Source organism: Uloborus diversus, chromosome 7 (assembly GCF_026930045.1).
Source record: "Uloborus diversus isolate 005 chromosome 7, Udiv.v.3.1, whole genome shotgun sequence".
In the NCBI taxonomy this organism is placed as follows: domain Eukaryota; kingdom Metazoa; phylum Arthropoda; class Arachnida; order Araneae; family Uloboridae; genus Uloborus; species Uloborus diversus.
This window is the reverse complement of record NC_072737.1, coordinates 171,299,243-171,321,331: the sequence shown is the minus strand read 5'-3', so window position 1 is coordinate 171,321,331 and position 22,089 is coordinate 171,299,243. Positions and strand designations below refer to the sequence as shown.

The 22,089-nt window shown below is 36.1% G+C and overlaps 1 protein-coding gene across 1 annotated transcript in view; it reads left to right on the top strand.

The window, feature by feature from the left end:
• The window catches only part of LOC129226999 (sialin-like), a 40,571-nt gene extending 29,004 nt beyond the window's left edge, over positions 1 to 11,567 (top strand). Inside the window, exons 7-9 of the mRNA XM_054861627.1 lie at positions 7,968 to 8,123; positions 10,525 to 10,610; positions 11,349 to 11,567. Coding sequence (XP_054717602.1) covers positions 7,968 to 8,123; positions 10,525 to 10,610; positions 11,349 to 11,567 — 461 coding nt within the window. The remainder of the gene's footprint in view (positions 1 to 7,967; positions 8,124 to 10,524; positions 10,611 to 11,348) is intronic.
• The last annotated feature ends 10,522 nt before the right edge of the window (positions 11,568 to 22,089 follow it).

The following is a 22,089-nucleotide window of genomic DNA, read 5'->3' as shown; positions in this document are numbered from 1 at the left end:
AATTTGAATGGTCCTTCAAACTCCTTCATTTTGGTTTTAACTCCTTCAAAACTCCTTTTTTAATTCAAAACTACATAATCTTCCTCTATAACAGAAACTTAAAATACTTCGATTGACAACTAACTTCATCACTAAGGCGATTTTAATGTAGTAATTTCGCGCATTTTTTTTATTTTTTATTTACAAATTCATCATAGTAAATTCATAAAAGTTGAAGGTGAAATTTTTATTAGAAGACTAAGACATTTCATAAGTGAAGTAAAACATGCTTAAATGGTGCTTGGCTATTTTTTCAAATTTTATGATTATTGTTTTTCCTCCACCACACTCTCTGCAGCAAAAGTCAAGTTGTCTAATTATTATTTAAATATTTAAAGCTACATAAGTAAATGTACTACATTAAGTAATTGCGTTAAAAAAAAAAAAACAGTTGTTTAGTTAATTTCAGTTATGATTGTAAAAAGGGTCATCCACAAGTGATGTCATGCTTTGAGGAGGAGACGGGCTCATGAAATTGTGACAAGGGGAAGAGAGAGGGTGACAAAAAGTGACATCACACAGTTATTGTAACAATATGTTTGTAAAAAATATGACGTGACAAGAGGAGAAGTTTGGGGTGAAGTATGACAATTTGTGATAAAGGGTGCTGATGGTCAAATATATTGAAAAAAAAGTGTGACATCATTTAATGACACTTCATTAGTACTCCTTCAAAATCTCATTTTACTCCTTCAAAACTCCTCCAAAACTCCTTCATTTTATTTCTGAAACTGAGTACAGTTTGACCATCGATTACATGGAAAGACTAATATCCGGTTTATAGGCGGAAATGGACGTACAGTGGCTCCCAAAAGTGTTCGTACACCTACGACTTTCAATGAAATAGGCCCTTATCCATTGGTTAGAATTAATATTTCGGAATAGGTATTTTATTATAAGATCTATGAGATCTATTTTTAACAAAACTACACAAAATTTTTTAATAAAACATTAAAACTTAATTTTTTAAAAATCAAAAACCAAAAAGTTACGGAAATTTTATCTCACAAAAGTCTTCGTACACTTTGAAAAAATGTCAAAAATTAGTAAATAATCTAACTTTTTACTAAGTTATTATTTAGTGGGATATCATGCAGTAACAACAACAGCTTTTAAACGTCTGGGAATAGATTTCATTGTTTCTTTCTTTCTTTTTTTGTGCAATTTCTGAGTAAGTGTTCAGCCGCACTACAAGTCTTACTGTTTCTAGTTCGCTTTTCGTTTCAATGGTGTATTTTCGTAATCTAGCCACCAGATATCTCCAAATATGTTCCATTAAGTTTAAATCTAGCGATTGAGGAGATATTTCCAAGCTTAAGGACAAATTTTGAGGCACCAAACGCGAACGTGTGCTTCTTATCGTTATCTTGATAAAAAACAAAGTTGTTTCCGATTATCAAATTTTGGGGTAATAGTTTTAAATTGCTTTTAAAAATATTTAAATGAACAGCATAATTCATTACTTCATCAAAAAATTCCAAATTTCCAAGTCCTGATGCTGAGATGCACCCTCACACAAGAACATCTTCACCGTTCTGATTAATCGATCCAACTAAGTTCTTAAGATTGAATTCCTCTTTTTTTCTTTCATTTACAATTATACAACAATTTAACCCAAAATGTTGAATTTATTTTCGTCTATAAATAAGTCGTTGTTCCAAAACGTATTGAGCTTATTTAACATTGATTTTACGACGGAAAGTGTAAGCTTGCTGTTTTTCGCACGAACAGGAAAATTTCTGCGGGAAGAGGTCCCATTTAATCTAGCTAATCCGAGAACTTTTCGAACAATTTTAGGTAAAAATTAAACGTAAAATGTTTCATTCAATTCTGTAGAAACTTTTTTAGTTCTGAAATGTGTATTTTTTATATTTTTTTTAACTGTAAACCTCCGATCACGCTTTGTTAACTTTGCCAGTTGACCTTTTCTTACCTTGTTTTCGATCCGATTCTTGTCTTTAAAGCATTTTATCAAGCCCTTCACTATAGAATGGTATAAATTAACCAATTTAGAGACATTTCAAATCATCTTACGGCTACTGTGAGGGAAAAAACCAAATTTCGAATCGTGTTTGTTGTTTTTTACGCATACCTGCCATTTTAAAATAATAAGCAGAATATTAAGGAATAAAAACACTAAAAATTAAAGTCAAATGACTTTACAGTATCATTACAACGCAAAAATAATAAAAAAACCACATATGATAATTTTAATTATGAATTTATTCGAAACTATTTCAGTGTACGATGACTTTTGTGGCGTATTTTTTCTCTGTCTCTTCGTTTTTTGACAAATTTCAAAAATAAAATCTGGCAATGTTCCAAAAAAAAAAAAAACTACTGGGTTTTATTCACAATGGCATAGGAATGGTGTGAAAAAAAAATTGGACTTCATATTCGAATTCAGTTTTGCGTTATTTTGGTTTTACTACAAAATTTCAAGGTGTACGAACACTTTTGGAGCCACTGTATCTATTAGTTTATAGGGGTGTTAATTGGTTTGTTTCAGATGTGCACTTTTGCATCTCTATTATTTAGCCTTAGTTTTGTAAAAATGAAAATTTGCTCGCAGCAACATTTTTTAAAACTAAAGTAGATTCGATCTCTATTCTCACGGCAAAAGTTAATTGATTTATTTATTCACAACGAAGTTTTGAGCTTACCATTTTGCTTTTACGTTCCTGAACGAAATGAAAATATTTTATTTTCTTTTTGTTGTTTCCGTGGTAACTATCTTTGTTTCCCCTTACTTTATTTCTGAGAATGCAATAAATGAATAAGGCACTAGTGACATTATAGAACGCGTGTATCAATATCCCATCGATATTTTCCCATCTTCCCTGCTTGATTAAATCAGATGGAATCGTCTTTACTTGGCAGATTGCCAGATTACATACAATCCGTGGTCAAACAGTACGAGCTCTGTTTCCACATACGGCTGCTGATGCATCAGTAACTAGTTTAACGTAGCGTTCTACTGCTTGTGAATGGCACGGGTATTTTAAAACAGTAATATCCTTATTGGGAAAATCCAAAATTATCTGGCTCAGTTAATTATCAGAAATAGATTTCGTATCTGGTGCTCAGTAAGTGTAACTGAATTCCAGTTAATTAAATCCGTATAGCTATCTGCGTTGAAATTTACTACTGGAATCTTGAATTTTCGAACATTGTTAACGGATTACCCATTTTTCTACATTTTAAAACTCTTTGAAGGCCCAACTGTCTCACGTGTATTTTACTATCAGACAGCATTGATAGTAGAATGTTCTCTGGATATCCGAAGTACGCGTTTCTCTGCAGTGTTCTATCTACTATGTTCTTAAGCTCTTCAGGCTGAAATCGAGATTTTTTAATGATGTTGTAAAATGTTGACTACCATACCGACACGATGATTCAGATTTAATATCAAACCTTGTACATGGTTTGATACGTACACTCTCATAACATATTGTCTTAAAAGTTTCAAATTGTCCGATGGGTCTCTTGTTGAAATACACAACTGCAAAATTCTATTTGCTGTCGTTAACCATCTGGAATGGCTCATTTTTCCAGGATTTTTTTGTGACAAGTTAAATAAAATTTTTCCGTTTGAAATTCCAGTACAAATTTCGTAGAGATATCGTTAATCTGTACTATGTTCATTAAACGCAATCTCAGGCAACGTTACTTCTACTTTTTCAAAGTTAATTACAATCATCTTTTCACATGATTCCAGTTTTTTCCCAATTTCTCCACAATATCCTTCAGGGCCTGAGGTTTTTCCGTCCAAATGTTGCAGTAAATGGCGTAGAGGTAATTCATTAGTATGCACTAAGCAAATAAACCACTAAGCAAAGGCCGTCCAACAGCAAGCTCAATTTGTCCTATGACTGCATTTTTAACCGACTTCAAAAAGGAGTCGGTTATCAGTTCATACCGTATGTATGTTTCTTTTTTTTTTGTCCACTCACAGCGTCTCACCTAGTGAACCGATTTTGATGATTATTTTTTTAATGGATAGAGGATGGCTCAACTTAGGTCCCATTACTTTGTTTGACCATATTTATCCTTTAGAAAAAAAGTTATGGGCAAAAAATAATAAATTTCATGCAATTTCCCTATTCAATGATTAAACATAAAACCCATTGTTTCAACAATTTGGTGCTATACAACAATAATATTAATAGTAATTGTGGTGATAATTTTGAATGGACCCTTCTCTGAAGCAAGCATCAAGTTTCTTCAGTGTCATTGCTCTATAGTGGGGGTAAACCTAACGTGGAAGCGAGGTTTATGCAGTGATTAGGATCTGCTTAGCCTTCACAATGCTACTAGGTTAGGTTTGCTTCAACTATAGTAGTATTTTTGAAATTGAACCAAAGCCTGTTTACATATGGATTCACATATATTCCAAATTTCAACCAGAACGTAGCATTACTTCTTGAGATAGGACACTCACAATGGAAAAAAAGAACAGGCGATTGCGCTACCCCCTTTTTAGCTGTTGACACCAAAATAAAATCAGTTCTTATACCCACTAAGGGCTACTTGCCGATAAATTTTTCTTTCATTCCGTTCATTCTTGAGATACAGCAGTCACAATTGACGACAAAAAACGTTCTATAGCTCAACCCCCGTTCGAGTTATTGGCACCAAAATTGAATCAGCACCTGTTCCTGTTAATGGCAACATATGGACCAAATTTTGTTTGATTCCGCCAGTTACTTCCTGAGGAATAGCAAGCACGCGTAACTCAAAAAACGTCCCATTGTTCCACCCCCCTTGGAGGAATTCGCGCCAAAAACCAATGGGCACAAGTTCGCATAGGGGCACATATGTGTACAAAATTTTGTTCGATTTCATGCGGTAGTTTTTGCTGTAGAGCGGCCACAAAAAACTGGTCACACACAGACGTGACACACACACACACAGACAGACAGACATTTTCCAAAAATGGTCGAAATGGACTCCGCGCACCTCAAAACGTTCGAATCCGTCAAAATTCGAAATTCGAAAATTTGCACGAATCCAATACTTTCTTCTATATATTAGATATAGAAGAAAGTAAAAATTATGTTTAAAAGTATTATCGATGGTGTTTAAATAATAAAATTATTTTTCACTTTTTAGAGCAATTTTGAAGTCGGTTCTATTTTTTTCCAAAATTTTTTAAAAATTCCTGACGTATATATAAGTAATGTCTTACAACATCTGCATACGTAGGTAGGTCTTTGAAGATTTTCGTAGCTTCAAACACTGGAAAAAAGTCTTGTAATCGAGTCTGAGGCATTTTGAAATACCCCAAGGAAAGAACTTAAAGTACTCACTAAACATGAACAAGAAAAAAAAAAACTATCACATTATATACACTTAAATAGAACTCTCTGACGATAGAAAGGCAGCTAACTTAAAATAAAAAACGCAACTGACTGTCGCGAACTAAGTTAGCGTTAAGTAAACATTAGCTGGCCGGCTAGGAAGAGCATGCGCAAGCGCAATGTACATTTGAAGACCATCTTGCAATTCCCAAGGCTATTCAAGTATTCATTGATTATTTATTTTCTTTACTAATAATAAAGCTGAAAGTCCCTCTGTCTGGATGTCTGGAGGATGTCTGGATGTCTGAATCTCTGTGACGCGCATAGCGCCTAGACCGTTCGGCCGATTTTCATGAAATTTGGCACAAAGTTAGTTTGTAGCATGGGGGTTTGCACCTCGAAGCGATTTTTCGAAAATTCGATGTGGTTCTTTTTCTATTCCAATTTTAAGAACAAAATAATCATAAGATGGACGACTAAATTACGAAATTGTCATAACGTGGAACCGTAACATGGGCAGAAGCCAATTGGCGAGATACAAAATTATCATAACATGGAACCGTAACATGGGTACAAGCCAATTGGCGAGAAAATTCACCATACATTATTTGTAAATATACAGGAGAACCAAAAGATCTTTTAATTTTTTTTATTACGGGTAAAGCCGTGCGGCTACCACTAGTATTTAATAAGATTTAGTTTTAACCATTCGTAGCTTCAAATAAGATATGTTATGTTTTAACATTCCGTTTTTGTCATTTCGGTGCGAAATTAGGTAAAATACTTAAAACTGATGGTAAAATGGGCAGCTAAAGATATCATTTGATTTAGTTGAAATTTTGCATGACAAATAGGCTTGGTAAGAGGCAACTTTTCAACATACTGGCTCTTTACGTATATCTTACTTTCATTTTTTCACTCCACCCCATTGCACAGTATATTGCATAATATTGAGTTACCCTATGAATTTAACTGGAGTTTGAATGCAAAATTAGAAACAAAAATAGGATAAGAGCGATTCACTTCAAAACCAGCTCACTACCAAACGGTACGACCTTGAGGGTCACGGATTTGGACAAAATTCTAGGTATAGATCAATTCCCACTATGTATTAGCACAGGTAAAGTGGTTTGACTGCATAGGCCCTAGTTCGGCTGCTACGAGGGTCCAAAGTTGTTAATTTGTACCCAGGATGGAATGAAGTTTCCTTTAAAATTACCATTTTTTATCCTCTTTTCTGCTACTGTACTGCAGTATGAGTACAGCATTTGCATGCTTCCCTTTGAATTAATTATCTTGGATTCTAATTTCCAATAAGCGGTTCTCAAATTTAAATTGGCTACTACTTTTAATTTCAATAACTTGAATGCCAAAATAACCAAGTTACAGAATATTTATCGCTTGCAAATGAAACTAATTATTTTCGTTTTATATATTAATCGTCTGCTAGTAAAAAGTATTTATCGTTTGCCAATAAAAACATTTACTTTAACTTCATATTTATCGTCTGCTGTCAAAGATATCCCATATTGATAAGTAAAAAATGAGAGAGGAGAAAAAGCTCTGACTTATTGCACATGACATACACACAAACAAACAAAAAATAAATAAATAAATAAATAAAAATGCATGATCGTTTCGACTTTTCAAACAACTAGATTGTGCCCATAAATAAATACGTTTTCTCCCTCATACTCAATTTACTAACTAAAGATGCTAAAGGTGTTGGAAAATCGAACACAGTGTCGAAGTCTGAAATTCCAATGGAAACAACATTGCATTTTTTGGGCCAAACTAACAGTTTCGACCCTCGTTGCAGCCAAACCTGGGCCTATGCAGTCAAACCGTTTTATCTGCGCTCATACCTAGAGGGAATTGACCTATAGCTAGAATTTTGTCCTAATCCGTGACCCTCAAGGTCGTGCCGTTTGGTCGTCAGTACAAATTACTTTTACCTTTAAGTAATTAGAAAATACTGCTTAGTTAAAAAAGAAAAACAAAAATGAAGTTGTAGTCATACACCGAATGTTTTTTCCAAACAAGAGAAAAATCTTTTGGAAAAATGACGTGGACAGAACGTGCAATTTATTTTTCTCTCCTGTAAATTTCATAAAAATGGATTTAGCTGCTTTTGATTCTAAATGTCTCATCTAAAAAGCTGTTTTTTGGTATGCATTCATGTATGTGTCCTTTGGTAATCCCCCCTTACCTCTTAAAGTATTCGAGCCAAGTGTTGATGCAAATTAGGCGATTCCCGGAGGAAATACAATTCTTTCTAGTTGGAATTATTCCTAGAAGAGCAAGGTGTCATTCCAAAATTCATTGATTTTTATTTTTATTTAAAAAAAATCGTTAATGTAAGATAGAGAAAGAAGTTATTTACCTAAGAATTTTAGGATCATTTCAAAACGGGAAAAAGAATAATGCATAAGATGAAATTTGTTCAAAACTCTTATCGATGATTATAAATCAAACTCGCTGCCAGGAAGGCTTGTTTATCCGTCTAAGGCAGCCATCTCGGTACAAGGTCTGCAAATAATGTGAAACCAACACGCGGTCCCATTATAAACAATAACGAAGAGAGCTTTTGTATGGTTCTTACTGAAAAATTATGCATTTTTGTCATAGGTACCTTCGGCACTGTAGCTGGTCTACTGGGCGTGTGCTTTGCAGGGTGCGATGCTACTCTTCATATTGTTTTCTTTACACTTTCAATAACCATTGGCGGATTCAGCCTTTGTGGGTACGTCCTCACTCCGCTGGATTTGTCTCCAGAATTTGCGGGTAAGTAAAAATTGTAACTGCTACTAATGAGGTATGAAAAGGATTAAAAGTGATATTAACAGTGTTGCAAATTTCGTAACTCGTTGATATTTTTTTGTTTCGTTGGGAACTTGCTAAATTTAATGATTGTTCCATCGATTTCGACTCAACATTACCTTACTTTTTGAAGTACAGTAAAACCTGTAAAGTTGACCACACTTGTAAGTTGACCAATGACCACCAGCTAAGTTGATCTCTTTTTTCAGGTGCAGAATTATGTCATACATATCAACCTATAGGTTGATCACCTGTTTAAGTTCACCACTAAAGTAGTGCACCGCTAAGTGGTACACAGGTTTCACTGTACAGTAAAACCTTTTATCCGGGAACCAAAATACCGGGAAACCAGAAAACCGGCAACCTTTTGCCAATTTTCCTACCATCTTTAAAAAATACGCATTTTTATCAATTTTTGAAAAACTAAGCATTTTTAGGAAATATCTAAAAGAATATGAGTGGCTTCTTAAAAAATACCATATTACTCATCTATAACTCGGGAAAATGTTCACAAAAACGAACTTCAAACGGTTATCCTTACCACGGGGCAAATTTCCGAAATATTTTCTTGAATTAAAAAGTACACTCGTAGGTCTGAAATTTTCGTGTCTTATTCCAACTGAAAACTAAAGAAATGAATATTGTCATATTCTGATGCAATATTTTATTGAATAGTCTCTAATTAAAGCCGTTTAGAGCATAAGTAACGTCGCAAAAGCGCGGGAAATACCGAAAACCAGATTCGCGAAGTTTTCGAATAGTTAATGATGGAATCTAGAAATCGTTAAACGCAAGACTCATAGATCAAATTTCTGTTAGTATGAACTTAATGCAAAAGCAATATGTATCAATAACAACAATAATCGCAAGACCAAACCATTACAAAAGAATTTAAAAAAAAACGCGTTCCTGAAAGCAAATTTTTTCATACACTATCGCAGAAAAATCACACATTTACATTCAAAAACTTGTTTCTCGCCTTTTTCTTCATTTTCTTTCGTTTTAAAACATGGAAAAAGTGGTGTTTTTTTTTTTTTTTTTTCAAAATGAATGCGAGGGTCTCAGGTCTTATGGATAACTTTCAATAATAAGCATTTCTGAACTGTTTTCTTCTTATTTTTATATGCATTACTATTAATTTTATAATTTAAGTTTTATAAACAATAGGCCAATAGCACATTTTAGCGATCCAGAAAACCGGGAAATTCAGATATCCGGGACAGCGATGGTCCCAAACGTTCCGGATAATTGGTTCTCTACTATTATTTGATGTGATTTTCTCTGCTTTGCACCATCTTTAGCGGCAGTCATAGTCTATGGGCTTGACTCGAAATTGGCTAGTTCTCGCCGAACTGGCAGCTTTTTTAGTGCCAAATTTGCTGAGGAATCGCATGGCTTAAGTCATCAGTTTAAAAAGCGTTTTCAAAAGGTTTTTTTTCTTTTAAACCATATATACATTTATTTTTAGTTTGTTTATAGCCGTTTTTGGAGATTTCGCTACTCAGAGGTGGCACTTTTAGACGTTCACTGCATATATGACAGTTTAAAAAAACATGGTTCTAAAAATTACAGCTAAGTTTAAATCGATATTTACATGTACACTATCTTATGTGTTTACTTAAATCAAATTTTGAGGAATATTTCAATAATTGAGACTCTTGGATATTTTTCAATTGTCACCAACTTCTTTGACAAAGTTTATGCGATAAAAAAAGTGTTTTTCGACCTTGCCGATGTTGTCAAAATACTGCTCGGCTACCAGTGAGATGGAAAGGCAAGCACCCGGTTAATGAGCGAAATAGTAGCATCTAATACTGTGCACTGATGCCAGTTTCCGAATTCGAAGTAGAAACAGATCGAAACAAACACTTAAAAATTCCCCCGCGATTATGATTATTATTATTTTTATTTATTACATCTATTTATTTATCATTTCTTTTTCATTTTTATTTCTTTACTAAAAAGTCGCCCTTCAAGGTCTGACGGGTGGAAATTGCTTCTACTCTTCTATATTTGATCCAAGCAATTGCCTGTTTGGTGTTTGATATTTGAACTTTTAACCCTAACTCCAGTGGATTAGCCCTAAAACTCCAGTGGGTAGCGTTAATTTTCAACCACTGTTTTTATTCTTCATTCCCCTAAAATGACTGTCTTACCTGTAAAACAGTTTGTAAGTTACCAGATCGAGTTCAGCCTTGTCACAGTAAAGCCTTTCCTTGCATGTAAAACATAAACAATGAATATTATCAAATTATCATACTGTGGCGCGAGTTTCATTGTAAAAGCACGCGGGTTACTCGATCATCGGCTATTACTTATATGAGGATTTTATTTATTGTTTTTCTTTCTTTCTTTTTTTTTCTAGGAACTTTGATGGGAATAGCGAATACTTTATCAAACTTGACCGGATTTTTAGCGCCTTTAGTAGTAGGTGTCTTGACAGATGAATCTGTAAGTTGAAAAAAATGTTTTCTTCCCGTTTTGTGTGTGGTAACATCGTTGCTTGAAATGTCATAAATGTCATTTACTGACGTCATGTTCGAAATTTTATGAGGATCATGTTTAGCCAGGTTGCACCTTTGTACAACTTAACCTAAAACGTCGATTATGGGCAGACTTTTTTCCCTTCTCGACGACGAGAACGTTGCGGCCATCGCTGAAATGTTGCCAGTCAGTTCTTGCTCTGCTACGAACGAAAGTGGATTGCGTCGACGCTTACCAATAACGCCTGATTCGAGCAAAAGTGGATTAAATAAGACACGTTTTTTGATGTGATGACTTTTTCATCTCCTCTTTTGAAGGAATGTAATTTACGTTTGAAAAATGTCAATTGAAATTCTTTCGCTAACTTCAGTTGCTTAAGGTGGCAAGTAGGGGCGAAGTTCTCGAACTACAATGTCGAATAGGGTGCAATTTGAGAGAACAGATGCGTACAACACCTCCGTTTTCCGTTGAAGTTTTTTAAAGTTTACAATCATAGTATTTTTGCAATCAAGACATAAAAGTTATCAATTGCTAAAACAGGAGAAAAAACTGCACAAAACTATGAGCCATAAGCTTAATGGGTACATACGTTTCGTATATGCATGCTGAAATAGTGTTTTTAATTGTCATCATACATCTTATACTTCATTTAGAACTATTGTAGTACCATTGTAACGGAAAATTGCACCTTTACTTATTTTTCAGCAAACGCTTCACCAGTGGCACATCGTCTTCTACATCACCATCGGCATCTTCCTGTCAACGGGGCTGGTTTTCCTGTTTTTCTCTTCTGCCGAAAAACAACCATGGTCATTTCCAGAAACAAGCTACTACGCCGAATTGCCCATACAAACTGAGCAGACCTTCAACAAACAGACGCAAGAGCAAATTCTGTCAGGAAACAAATCGGGAGTTACAAGCTGATGTATACATAAACATGTTGTTTGACTATCTTGTGTTTTTTGTATGACTTCAAAAATCCAGCGTCAATAACTACACAAAACCGTTCTTTTGAGTTTTTGATCAACTCCTAAGAAGATAGTAAATTTTTGAGTTGGTAAAACTCGAGTTGAAAAGTGATTTTTGCGCAGAAATACCGATCCGATTCCGAGTCACAACTGACTACAACTGTATTTATGGTCGAGGACTGCATACTAAGTGCCTTGCCTCCATTATTTTTTTATACCGATAGATGGCAGCACCATCACCGGATCGAACAGTTAATGAGAATTTAGAACTAGTCCAGGAGCTAATAGCTACCTGGTGCTAGCACCCCCAGAGGTATCGTTTCACTTGGAGGACATTGAGACCACGAGCATATTTAACGTCGCCCTGTCCCCTTTAATGACGACGGTGGATCTTCGACCATCGAGGTTCGAACTCAGGACCCTCCGGCCCCGAATCCGACACTCTACCGATCCGGCTACCATGGCCCTCGCAGAAATACGTTTCTTAATTTACTCTTAAGAAGATAGTAAATTTTTGAGCTTGCTAAAACTCGAGTTGAAAAGTGATTTTGGCGCCAAGATACTGTTCTGACTGTAGCGTGCAGAGGTTTCCATGCGTCCTTAACAGACGACAGAGTGGTGTAGCGGTTAGATGATGACCTATTACACCCAAAGGCTCAGGTTCAAACCTGGCTCTAGTCGGTGGATTTTCAAGATACAGAAAATCGACAGCGATCAGCGGACACTTGCGATAGCAAAAGCTGCCTTCGGAAAAGCTCCCTCGAGCACTCGTTTTGCTTAATTTCTCTTGGGAAAATCAAATAAAGTCCAAGTGTAGGAAACTGGGAGTTAAAATTCTTGTGGTAATGGCATCATGAATGGATGCTTTATCGAGGGATCGCACTAGGTGTGGGGCCGTGGTAGCCTGATCGGCACAGTGTCGGATTCGGGGCTGGAGGGTCCTGAGTTCGATCCTCGATGGTCGAAGATCCACCGTCGTCATTAAAGGGGACTGGGCGACGTTAAATATGCTCGTGGTCTCAATGTCCTCCAAGTGAAACGATACCTCTGGGGGTGCTAGCAGCAGGTAGCTATTAGCTCCTGGTCTAATTCTAAATCCTCATTAACTGTTCGATCCGGTGATGGTGCTGCCATCTCTCGGTATAAAAAATAATGGAGACAAGGCACTTAGTATGCAGTCCTCGACATAAATACAGTTGTAGTCAGTTGTGACTCGGAATCGTAGAATCGCACTAGGTGTGCTAAACGTAAACGCAGCCCTAGTAGAAAGAAAGGGGATCGTACACTTAAAAATTCAGGAAGATTTTCTGGTAATTGTTACTGTAAAATGGTGGACTTACAGCATCGCTGATTTTTACGGTAATTTATGCCGGAGAAATAAGCGATCCCAGCTCCAATTGGTTGCTGTGACCTACCGAGGAAACCGTAAAATTTTACAGTAACATTTGATTTTTACGGTAATAGTTACGGCAACATGGATGCCAATAACAATTACCGTAAATTTTCCGGAAAATTTTTAACAGTGTAGTGGCCTGATCGGTAATGCATCGGACTTGTGACCAGAAGGTCCCGGGTTCAATCCTAGCCGTTCGAAGATCCACCGTCTTCATTAATCGTGACTGGGGGACGTTAAATATGCTCGTGATCACAACTCCTCTAAGTAAACGATACCTCTGAGGGTGCTGGACCAGGGGTTGCTGTGCAGAGAGCTGCCTTCAGGATCCCATCCAACTAGTTAAACTACAAAAAATGGTAGGTTCGGGGGACCCGGAAGTGACGCGAGAAAAGTGGAAAGAAAGGGAAGAAAATGGGTTTTCTAAACAAAGGATACCATTCTCAGGGTATTTAAATGACTTCCTAGGTAGCACACTTCGTTCCATAAATGTTGTTAAGAGATTGTTACCATTGTAACAACCATTTTAAAAAATCCATGAAACTTTTTAAAGGTTTGTGTACTACATGGGATGTTCTTCATCTTGCTTTTCGTCGCAAATAGAAAATTTAAGCGTTACATTAGGGGTACACAAAAGGGAACCCCGCTCTGCTATGCCATCTAGGGCTTCCAGAGTACTGACCTTTCGGGAACCCTTACGGGAACGAAATCCAACCACTTACGACTCTAGACACCGTGGACCCAGGTACAGACCTGACTCCGGTGGCGCCCATTGTCTACTCACTGTTCCACTCGATAGCCACTGGGCAGATACAGATCTGATCAAGCGTAAGTAAAGAGTGGTGGTTTTACATGCGTGGATGCTACACCATCGCAAAACCCTCCCCATTTACCCGGGCTTGGGACCAGCATGGGGACGAGCCTGGTACCCCAAAGACCAAACCCCACCTACGGCTGGGTTCGCAATATTAGGGGTATCGAAATGTGTAATGTCGTATTTTTCAAAGAAACAAATTTTTATTTTTTTTTAACCTTTAATCTACGATGTAAGTACCCTCGTTATCAACATATTTTTGCCAACTGATGTGCAAATTTCGAATTCCAAATTGAAAATTATCAAGCGTCAAAATTTCTGGGGATGGCATTGTGGACATTCACCAAACTTTCCAACTTTTTGCCATTTTTAAGTGCAGTAGAGAAATCAGATAGCGCATTGCCGGGAGAATATGTATCAGCAATTGTCAACAGAAAAACTGATTTTGAAACATGATTCAGCAGGAACATTCTGCTCAAGACAAAACGTGCAAAAATCTTATGAACTGTTGCCTGTCACCCGACATTGCATCATCAGATTTATTTTTATTCCGATCATTGTATAACACAAAAAGCACAAACATTTTGGCTAATATTCAAGATGCTATCCAAAGTTATTTTGCTCCACATCTAGTTTATTTTTATATATATATTTTATATCCGGATGGAAAATTTCCACACTAGACGGTAAAAGCACATCGTTGATAACGAAAACAATAGAACGAGAAAATAGTCACGGCAAGTGCAAAAGAGTTATCATTCCTTATCCCCCCCCCTTAACCTTCAACTAATAACTTTAAACTTTTATCCTATATACTAATTTGATGATGATTACAGAATTCACAGGCTATATGAAACTCTATGGCTGCGTTCGTAAACGATCCACCGGTTACACCGCGTGGTTAGACCGGTGTGGTTATGACGTACTTAGAATTTCTCTGGGAAGCGTGGTAGAACAGTTGTGTTTCCGAACGCTCGTGGTTACACCGCGGTAGTTCTAGTTCAGCAGCAAACGACGCTCCAATCAAAGCATAACTTTCGTGATGGGGAAAGTCACGTACGTTACGATCAAAACATGAAACACAACCCGACAACACAGACTTTGTGACGTATGTGACCTCGCTAACCGCTTCCAGACTGCGGTACGACAGGTTGCTACCAATTCGACCGCCAAAAAACGACCGCAGCGTTTCCGAACGCGGTTAAGTGACGTCACCGGTTCGACCGCAAGCGTTTCCGAACGCTTGCGGTGGCACCGAGGCGACCAATCTTTTTTTCCGAATGCACCCTATTTATATATCAACTAAGGGCCGTGGTAGCCCGATCGGTAGAGTGTCGGATTCGGGGCCGGAGGGTCCTGGGTTTGAACCTCGAAGGTCGAAGACCCACCGTCGTCATTAAAGGGGACTGGGCGACGTTAAATATGCTCGTGGTCTCAATGTCCTCCAAGTGAAACGATACCTCTGGGGGTGCTAGCACCAGGTAGCTATTAGCTCCTGAACTAGTTCTAAATTCTCATTAACTGTTCGATCCGGTGATGGTGCTACCATCTACCGGTATATAAAATAATGGAGGCAAGGCACTTAGTATGCAGTCCTCGACATAAATACAGTTGTAGTCAGTTGTGACTCTGAATAGGAATATGAATAGGTATACATCGACTAATTATTTTACTTTGGGTTAGATACTGATATATAAAGTGTAGGTTAGCAGGTTCTGTGATCAAATTGAAATTTTCGACCAATGTTAATAAATAAAAATATTAAACATGAATACATAGAGGTTAAATCCTAAAGATTAAGGTACAAAAATAAAAATTCTGAAATGCATATTCCTAAAATATACAATTAAATTTTTACAACCCGTCTCCTGGGGTAGGTGACCTATGCCACTGCCTAAGGCGAACAGATTTTAGGGGCGGCGAATTTCGAGATATCAAAACTAAGAAAAATGTGTACTTCAGTGCCACAAGATGTAGCGATGGATCTAGCTAAGGTCCGTATAGTAAGGAGCCGACGCATCCGCCATCTTGGATCAAAAGTCGTCTGCTGTTGATCCATTACCGTGGAGCATGCTTGTAAAACAATGTTATTATTGGCTGTATTAAAGACATAACGAGCTGATGTGTGCATCACATGATTTCCTTTTACTCCACTTTAAAGAATCGGAGTGAGCAAAGATACACTTGAAATATTTTCACCCCAAGTTTGCTGCGAACTGAGCAAAGAAAACGTTTTATACAGTTAAATTTTCGCAATATTGGCAGTTTTAATGTGATTCAATGGTTAACTCTTTGAATCTGGCAAAATTGAAACCATATTTAAAAAAACCCGCCAAATTCGTCACCAAGTTGGCGACAAAACTTGGCGACCAAAATCTTGGCGATATATTGCCAAGTGTTTGACAAATTATAGAACCGTTTGAGTTTTCTTTGAAATTAACAATGATTTTACCCCAAAAAGGTGTGAAAGACCCCTTTTAGAACATCCGAATGCAACCAAAAGAGAAGGTGCACAACTAGACCCCACTTGGAGTATATGTACCAAATTTCAACTTTCTAGGACATACCGTTCTTGAGTTATGCGAGATATATACACACATACGCACATACATACGTACATACGGACGTCACGAGAAAACTCGTTGTAATTAACTCGGGGATCGTCAAAATAAATATTTCGGGTGTCTATACGTTCCTAGGCACGTCGAAAAAAAATCTCAACATTCATTCGAGGGAGAGCAAAATGGAAGTTAAGGTCGATTTTTGAGTGAAATTTTTTTTGCGAATACAATATTTTCTTTTTTGTAAAAGAAAGTAAAAATGGGTGGTTGTGCCGCAGTTAATTGTACAAACAGTACAGAGAAAGCATTCCGCTCGTTTAGATTCCCGAATCAGGCAGAAAGAAGAAAAAAAGTGGATTATTAATTGCCGACGTGGGGGGGGGGGGGGCGCTGACTGGAAACCTGGACCTGGAGTTCGATTGTGCGAAATGAGTAGTCTTTATATCATAAACTCTTAAGTATTTTTATTATCAGTATGGTTGAATTACTTATTTTGAACTTTAGTTTGAGACAGTTTCAGTTCATTTCTGATTAATTTCTAATTTAATTATAAAAATCTAAGTTGCAAAGAATACAAGGTTGCCAGAAATTGGACTACTTTATTTTCTTTCAAATGCTAATACTGTTAAAGGAATTAAAGAGTTTATGCACTCATATACCATAAGTAATAGAAGTAATAATTGAATTATTTGATTTCTAATCATAATCGAATAGTTTAAAAAATGTTTTTGACCACAATACTAACTAGCGAAGCTGCAATAGCTTGTCAACTGAAAATGCTTCAATTTTACGATCTGTTTGTTTTGTTTCTCGCTCATTCTTGACAATGTTCGTTCCCTATACTTGATTAATGTTGTTTCTGCTCCTTTTTGTTTTGAAAGAAGAACTTCGTAATCATTTTCCTATAATGGAAATGTTGACATAAAAATTCATTCTCTGTAATGAGCGGTTCTTAACTTTTCGCGACTACTTTGGCGTCATTTTCAAAGGGCTACAGAAAGTTGTTAACGTAGCTTTTAAAGCTTAAAAATGAGATGGTTTTTTCAACAAAAAAATATGATACTCCTCTTAGGTGTACTGCGTCCTCAATAGCTTTTTCAAATTTAAAAGTAAATAAACTAGTTGAAATCTGATAAGCTGGTTGAATACAAAGTTAGTTATTATTTTGTTTTCTGTAACTTATCTTACAATATCCAACATCGGAGTGGAGGAATTTAATGTAAAAGTCCAGTGTTAACTGTGTCGTGCAACATTTTTTGTACAATATTTGAAGCCTTTTACTTAAGTCTTGAATTTAAGTATAGCATTTTATTAGAAATCATTTATTTTTCATCCTTTTTATTTTTTTACAAATGTTGTAAATATTGACTACAAACAATTATTCATAAATTGCGACAAACTCTCTTGGTGTGTGTGTGTGTGCGTGCGTGCGAGCGTGCGCGTATGTATGTTTGCATGAATTAATTTCTGCATCCATCCATCCATCCATCCATCCATCTCCATCCATCCATCTCCCCCCCCCCATCCATCCATTTCCATCCACCCACCCATCCTGGCATCCATCCTGCGTGCTAACGGGCTAGCGCGTGTAAGCGTACGTACCTTTGTGCGTGCTAGCGGGCTAGAGCGTATAAACGTACGTACCTTTGTGCGTGCTAGCGGGCTAGCACGTGTAAGCGTACGTACCTTTGTGCGTACTAGCGGGCAAGCGCGTGTAAGCGTACGTACCTTTGTGCGTGCTAGCGGGCTAGCGCGTGTAAGCGTACGTACCTTTGTGCGTGGTAGCGGGCTAGCGCGTGTAGGCGTACGTACCTTTGTGCGTGCTAGCGGGCTAGTGCGTGTAAGCGTTTGTACCTTTGAATTTTGATAACTGTCATGTGTTTAGTGACATTCAAAAGGTTAAGAGAAATCGATTGACGTAAGATTTATCAAAATCGGCCAAGGCGTTTAGCCCCGTACAACGCCACATAGGAACAAACATACGTACATAGGCTAATAAACACATTATCCTCCTTTGCATCGTGCACGCGCAGTCGGGTAAAAATTAATGGGAGTCCGCTTTTTGGTTGAAGGCAAGAGTCGGAGTAGGGATTTCAAAAATCTTAAGACACAACTTCGTTAAAATTTTAGGACATTTTTAGGGCAACAGACATCAAGTTTTATTTAAACTTAAATGTAATGTTAAAGCTTGACTTTTGTAGTGGATGATAAAACGTTTCAAATTCAATCTTGAAAACTACAATAGAATGCATTCAGTCTATTATTCTTCAACACAGTGACACATTATGAAGTAAAAATATATACCAGTAAGATAAATGTATGTCCTATTGCTTCTTTACTTGCTTTGTTGTTGTTTTATCAAAGTGAATTACAAAGAATGATGAAGAAATATCCTTAATATGGAAGGATTTAAAGTAGGGTGCAAGTCCAAAAAATTTTCTGTACTTTACTTTTATCAGATAATTTAAAACTTTTTGCTATATCAAAAACATTAAAAATATCCCTGTAAATTAAGGATAAATAATTGTTTTTTACGCCAACTAAAGCTAAGAAAACCTCTGGTTTCAAATTTTTATCTTGGAGTGAATTTGGGACAAACGCTTTGGATTGCTTCATCAATCTATTTTATAAAGGTTTGGCAAAAACAAATAACCAATGTATCGCCGTATTAGCATGAGACAATACCTGTGAAAATCCTTGATTATCAATCTTTGAAAGATAATGTACAAACAGAAAAAAATGCTTAAATTCACCCTTTTCTGCACGGCACCATGTGCTGATCTTGCATCTTCTATTTCTGTTTTTTTCCTAAAATATAGGCATATCATCATTTTCCAAAAGTTCCATTTTTAGGTTGAATTTTATTTTTCACAGCAAGTAGGGAATTAAAAAATGAAAATTTTAGGAGTTTTAGCACTTTTAGGACAACTCCTACCCCTGGATAAAGGAGAAGAATCTGCTAAGTGTAAGTTTCAACAATGTGACCCTAATCCTGAGTATAATATTCACTGCATGATGTAGGTTAGTAGGGAGGGTGTCGGGGGAGGGGAGGGAATTTTCAAATTTGTTGTTTCAAAAATGCCTTTTAGCTTGATATTTTTCCAAAGCTTGCAATTCCACGTTGGATGCCCCACCCCAGACTGGTGGAACCCCCCTCCCTGTAACGACTCTACTGTTTAAAGTATTACAGTCGACGCTCGATATAACGACCATCTCCGTCCCAGAGAAAAAGGTCTTTATAACGAGTGGTCGTTATAAGAGGTATACATTTAAAAAATGTACACCGTCATCATGCATGCCCAAGTAAATGCCCAAATGTTTTTTATCATCGGAATTTTTAGAAAAGTAGTGTGCAAAATATTATGACAGAATATTAAACAAGTTTTAAAGTAGAAAATATAGGGAGGAAAATGTTACACACTTTCAGATCTGCTACTACTACTACTACCACAACAATTTCTGAAGATAAAACCAGAAACAGAGGTCTGCCTTTTTAGCAGACGTGATTTTTGCAAAACATTATTCTGTTTCAGATATAGGTGATAAATTGTGTTTCTCTTGCTTTCCAAAGAAACATTTAAAAGTCCCTCGAGAACATCAAATCTTTAAAAATACTAGATTCAAACACCTTTTCTGAGGAATCTGGAATTTTCTCGATTTTTCCTCCCATTATTTTTTCTGTGCTAGCGGTGGTGAATGGTAATCTCCCTCCCACCCCTCTTAAAGTTGGATTTGACATTGAAAACTTCAGGCAGATGTCTGTAAACAATAATCAATGTCATTTTAAGCTACAAATTTGTTTTATTGGAAAGAACACAAGAAATAGCGTCCGCTGATTCGGTCGCTGTATTGGATTAGACGATACAGAACGGTCGTTATAACGAAAGCAAATTAACATAGAGTTTATAGAGACAAAGTTGGGACTTCTACCACTGGTCGTTATAATGGGACGGTCTTTATAATGTGTGGTCGTTATAATGAGCGTCGACTGTATAGATATAAATTAGCTGTACCCACACGGCTGTGCTCGTGCTATAAAGTTTAAAATGAAGCCTCTTGAACAAATGCAAATTTCCCTTTCACCGCTGAGATAAAAAGAAAGAATCTGTTTCGTTAATTAAAATGTGCACACATAATTTTAATTAAGCTCCAGTTTTGTTTGCTTTTTTTAATGTCATTCCGTTTCACATGAAATTACCTTAATTGAAAGGCATTATTTTCCCCAGTCAACATATCAATGCTGTGGATCGCTATAAAATAAAATTATTATAAGAATTTAACAAGAGAAAGAAGAAACAAACGAATAAGTTAAAAGACGTAGGTAATTGAATGTTGGTAATATTTCATTTACTATTCATGTATTCTTTAATTACATGATAAGCAATCAATTTTTGGAAAATTGTAGTTTTCGATTGGCACATCTAATGAATCGTATAGACATACAGGTATCTCACCTGTCAACTCACACACAATTTACTGAATTAATTTTACAAATCTTGATATATATTTCATTTATCTTACTATTAGTTAGTTTTTTTTTTTTTTTTTTTGTATAAAACGCACCTATTTAGTATCGCAAACTCTCAAAGGGTTAAATATAAAAAACATATGGGAAACTTAAAAAGAACAGATCACACAATTCTCGATTTGGTAAACAATGACTGATAAATAAAGCAAAAATGCCGTTACTATAATAAACATGCAGAGTAAACACAGCTACATAAAATTAAATTCATTTTTCAAGCTCTAAATTTGTTTTCTACAGAACAAGTTTCATTAAAATGTAACGAAAGTCATAATGAAAAATTGTACACGTAATGGCTGAGCTTATAAATCGTCATGTGAATTATGCACTAGAGCACTGAGTTGTTTATTTTTTGTAAATAATTTAAACTGCAAAATTTAGTAACTACTATCTGTGATAAACATCATATCTTCCATTCTTCCAAAAATGTTTGGTAACTTTTAAGCTGATAATTCAACTTAAAAATGAAATCTTCTAACCAATTTTAAACACTTAAATTTAGCATAAATAGGATAGTCCTATTACAGAACGGACCATACCTCAGTGCTCCCCCCCCCCAAACACACTCACAGAAATAGAGCAAAATAATTGTTTTATGTTACATTCATAAATTCTAACTTTAGAACAGTGCAAATTGTAGTTTTTTCGAAATTCGCTGTACATGCGAGTCAAATCGTTGAAACCTTAATAAAGCATATATGATCTTTTACATATTATTTAATCCTCTTGTTAATGTACTGTAGGTAAGTCATAACTCAAACTATCAAGCGACATACTTAATAATATATTAACACGTAATGATAAGAACTGTTAAATGCTAGTTCGTGGTATTTAACAGTTCAACCTTCATTTGCAGTTTTGCGTGCTAGAGAGTTTCAAACATAAAAAATCCCAATGAAATACAGAAGACCCTCGTTTTACGCGGGGGTTACGTTCCACGGAAATGTTGCGTAAATCAAAACCGCGTACATTGAGACCTAATAGTAGTGTTAAAATTGGGGTTTGGTTCCGCAGATAACAAAATACTTCATTCTAGCGATGACTAATTGTATAATAAGTTTAATGTGTACGAATATCGACTTTTATGCACAACATGAATAAAGAAAACATAAATTAATTTCGTGTTCTTTTACAAAGATGAGCTGTCTGTGATAGTCTTTTTGCAGTCATTAAGAATTTTTTTCT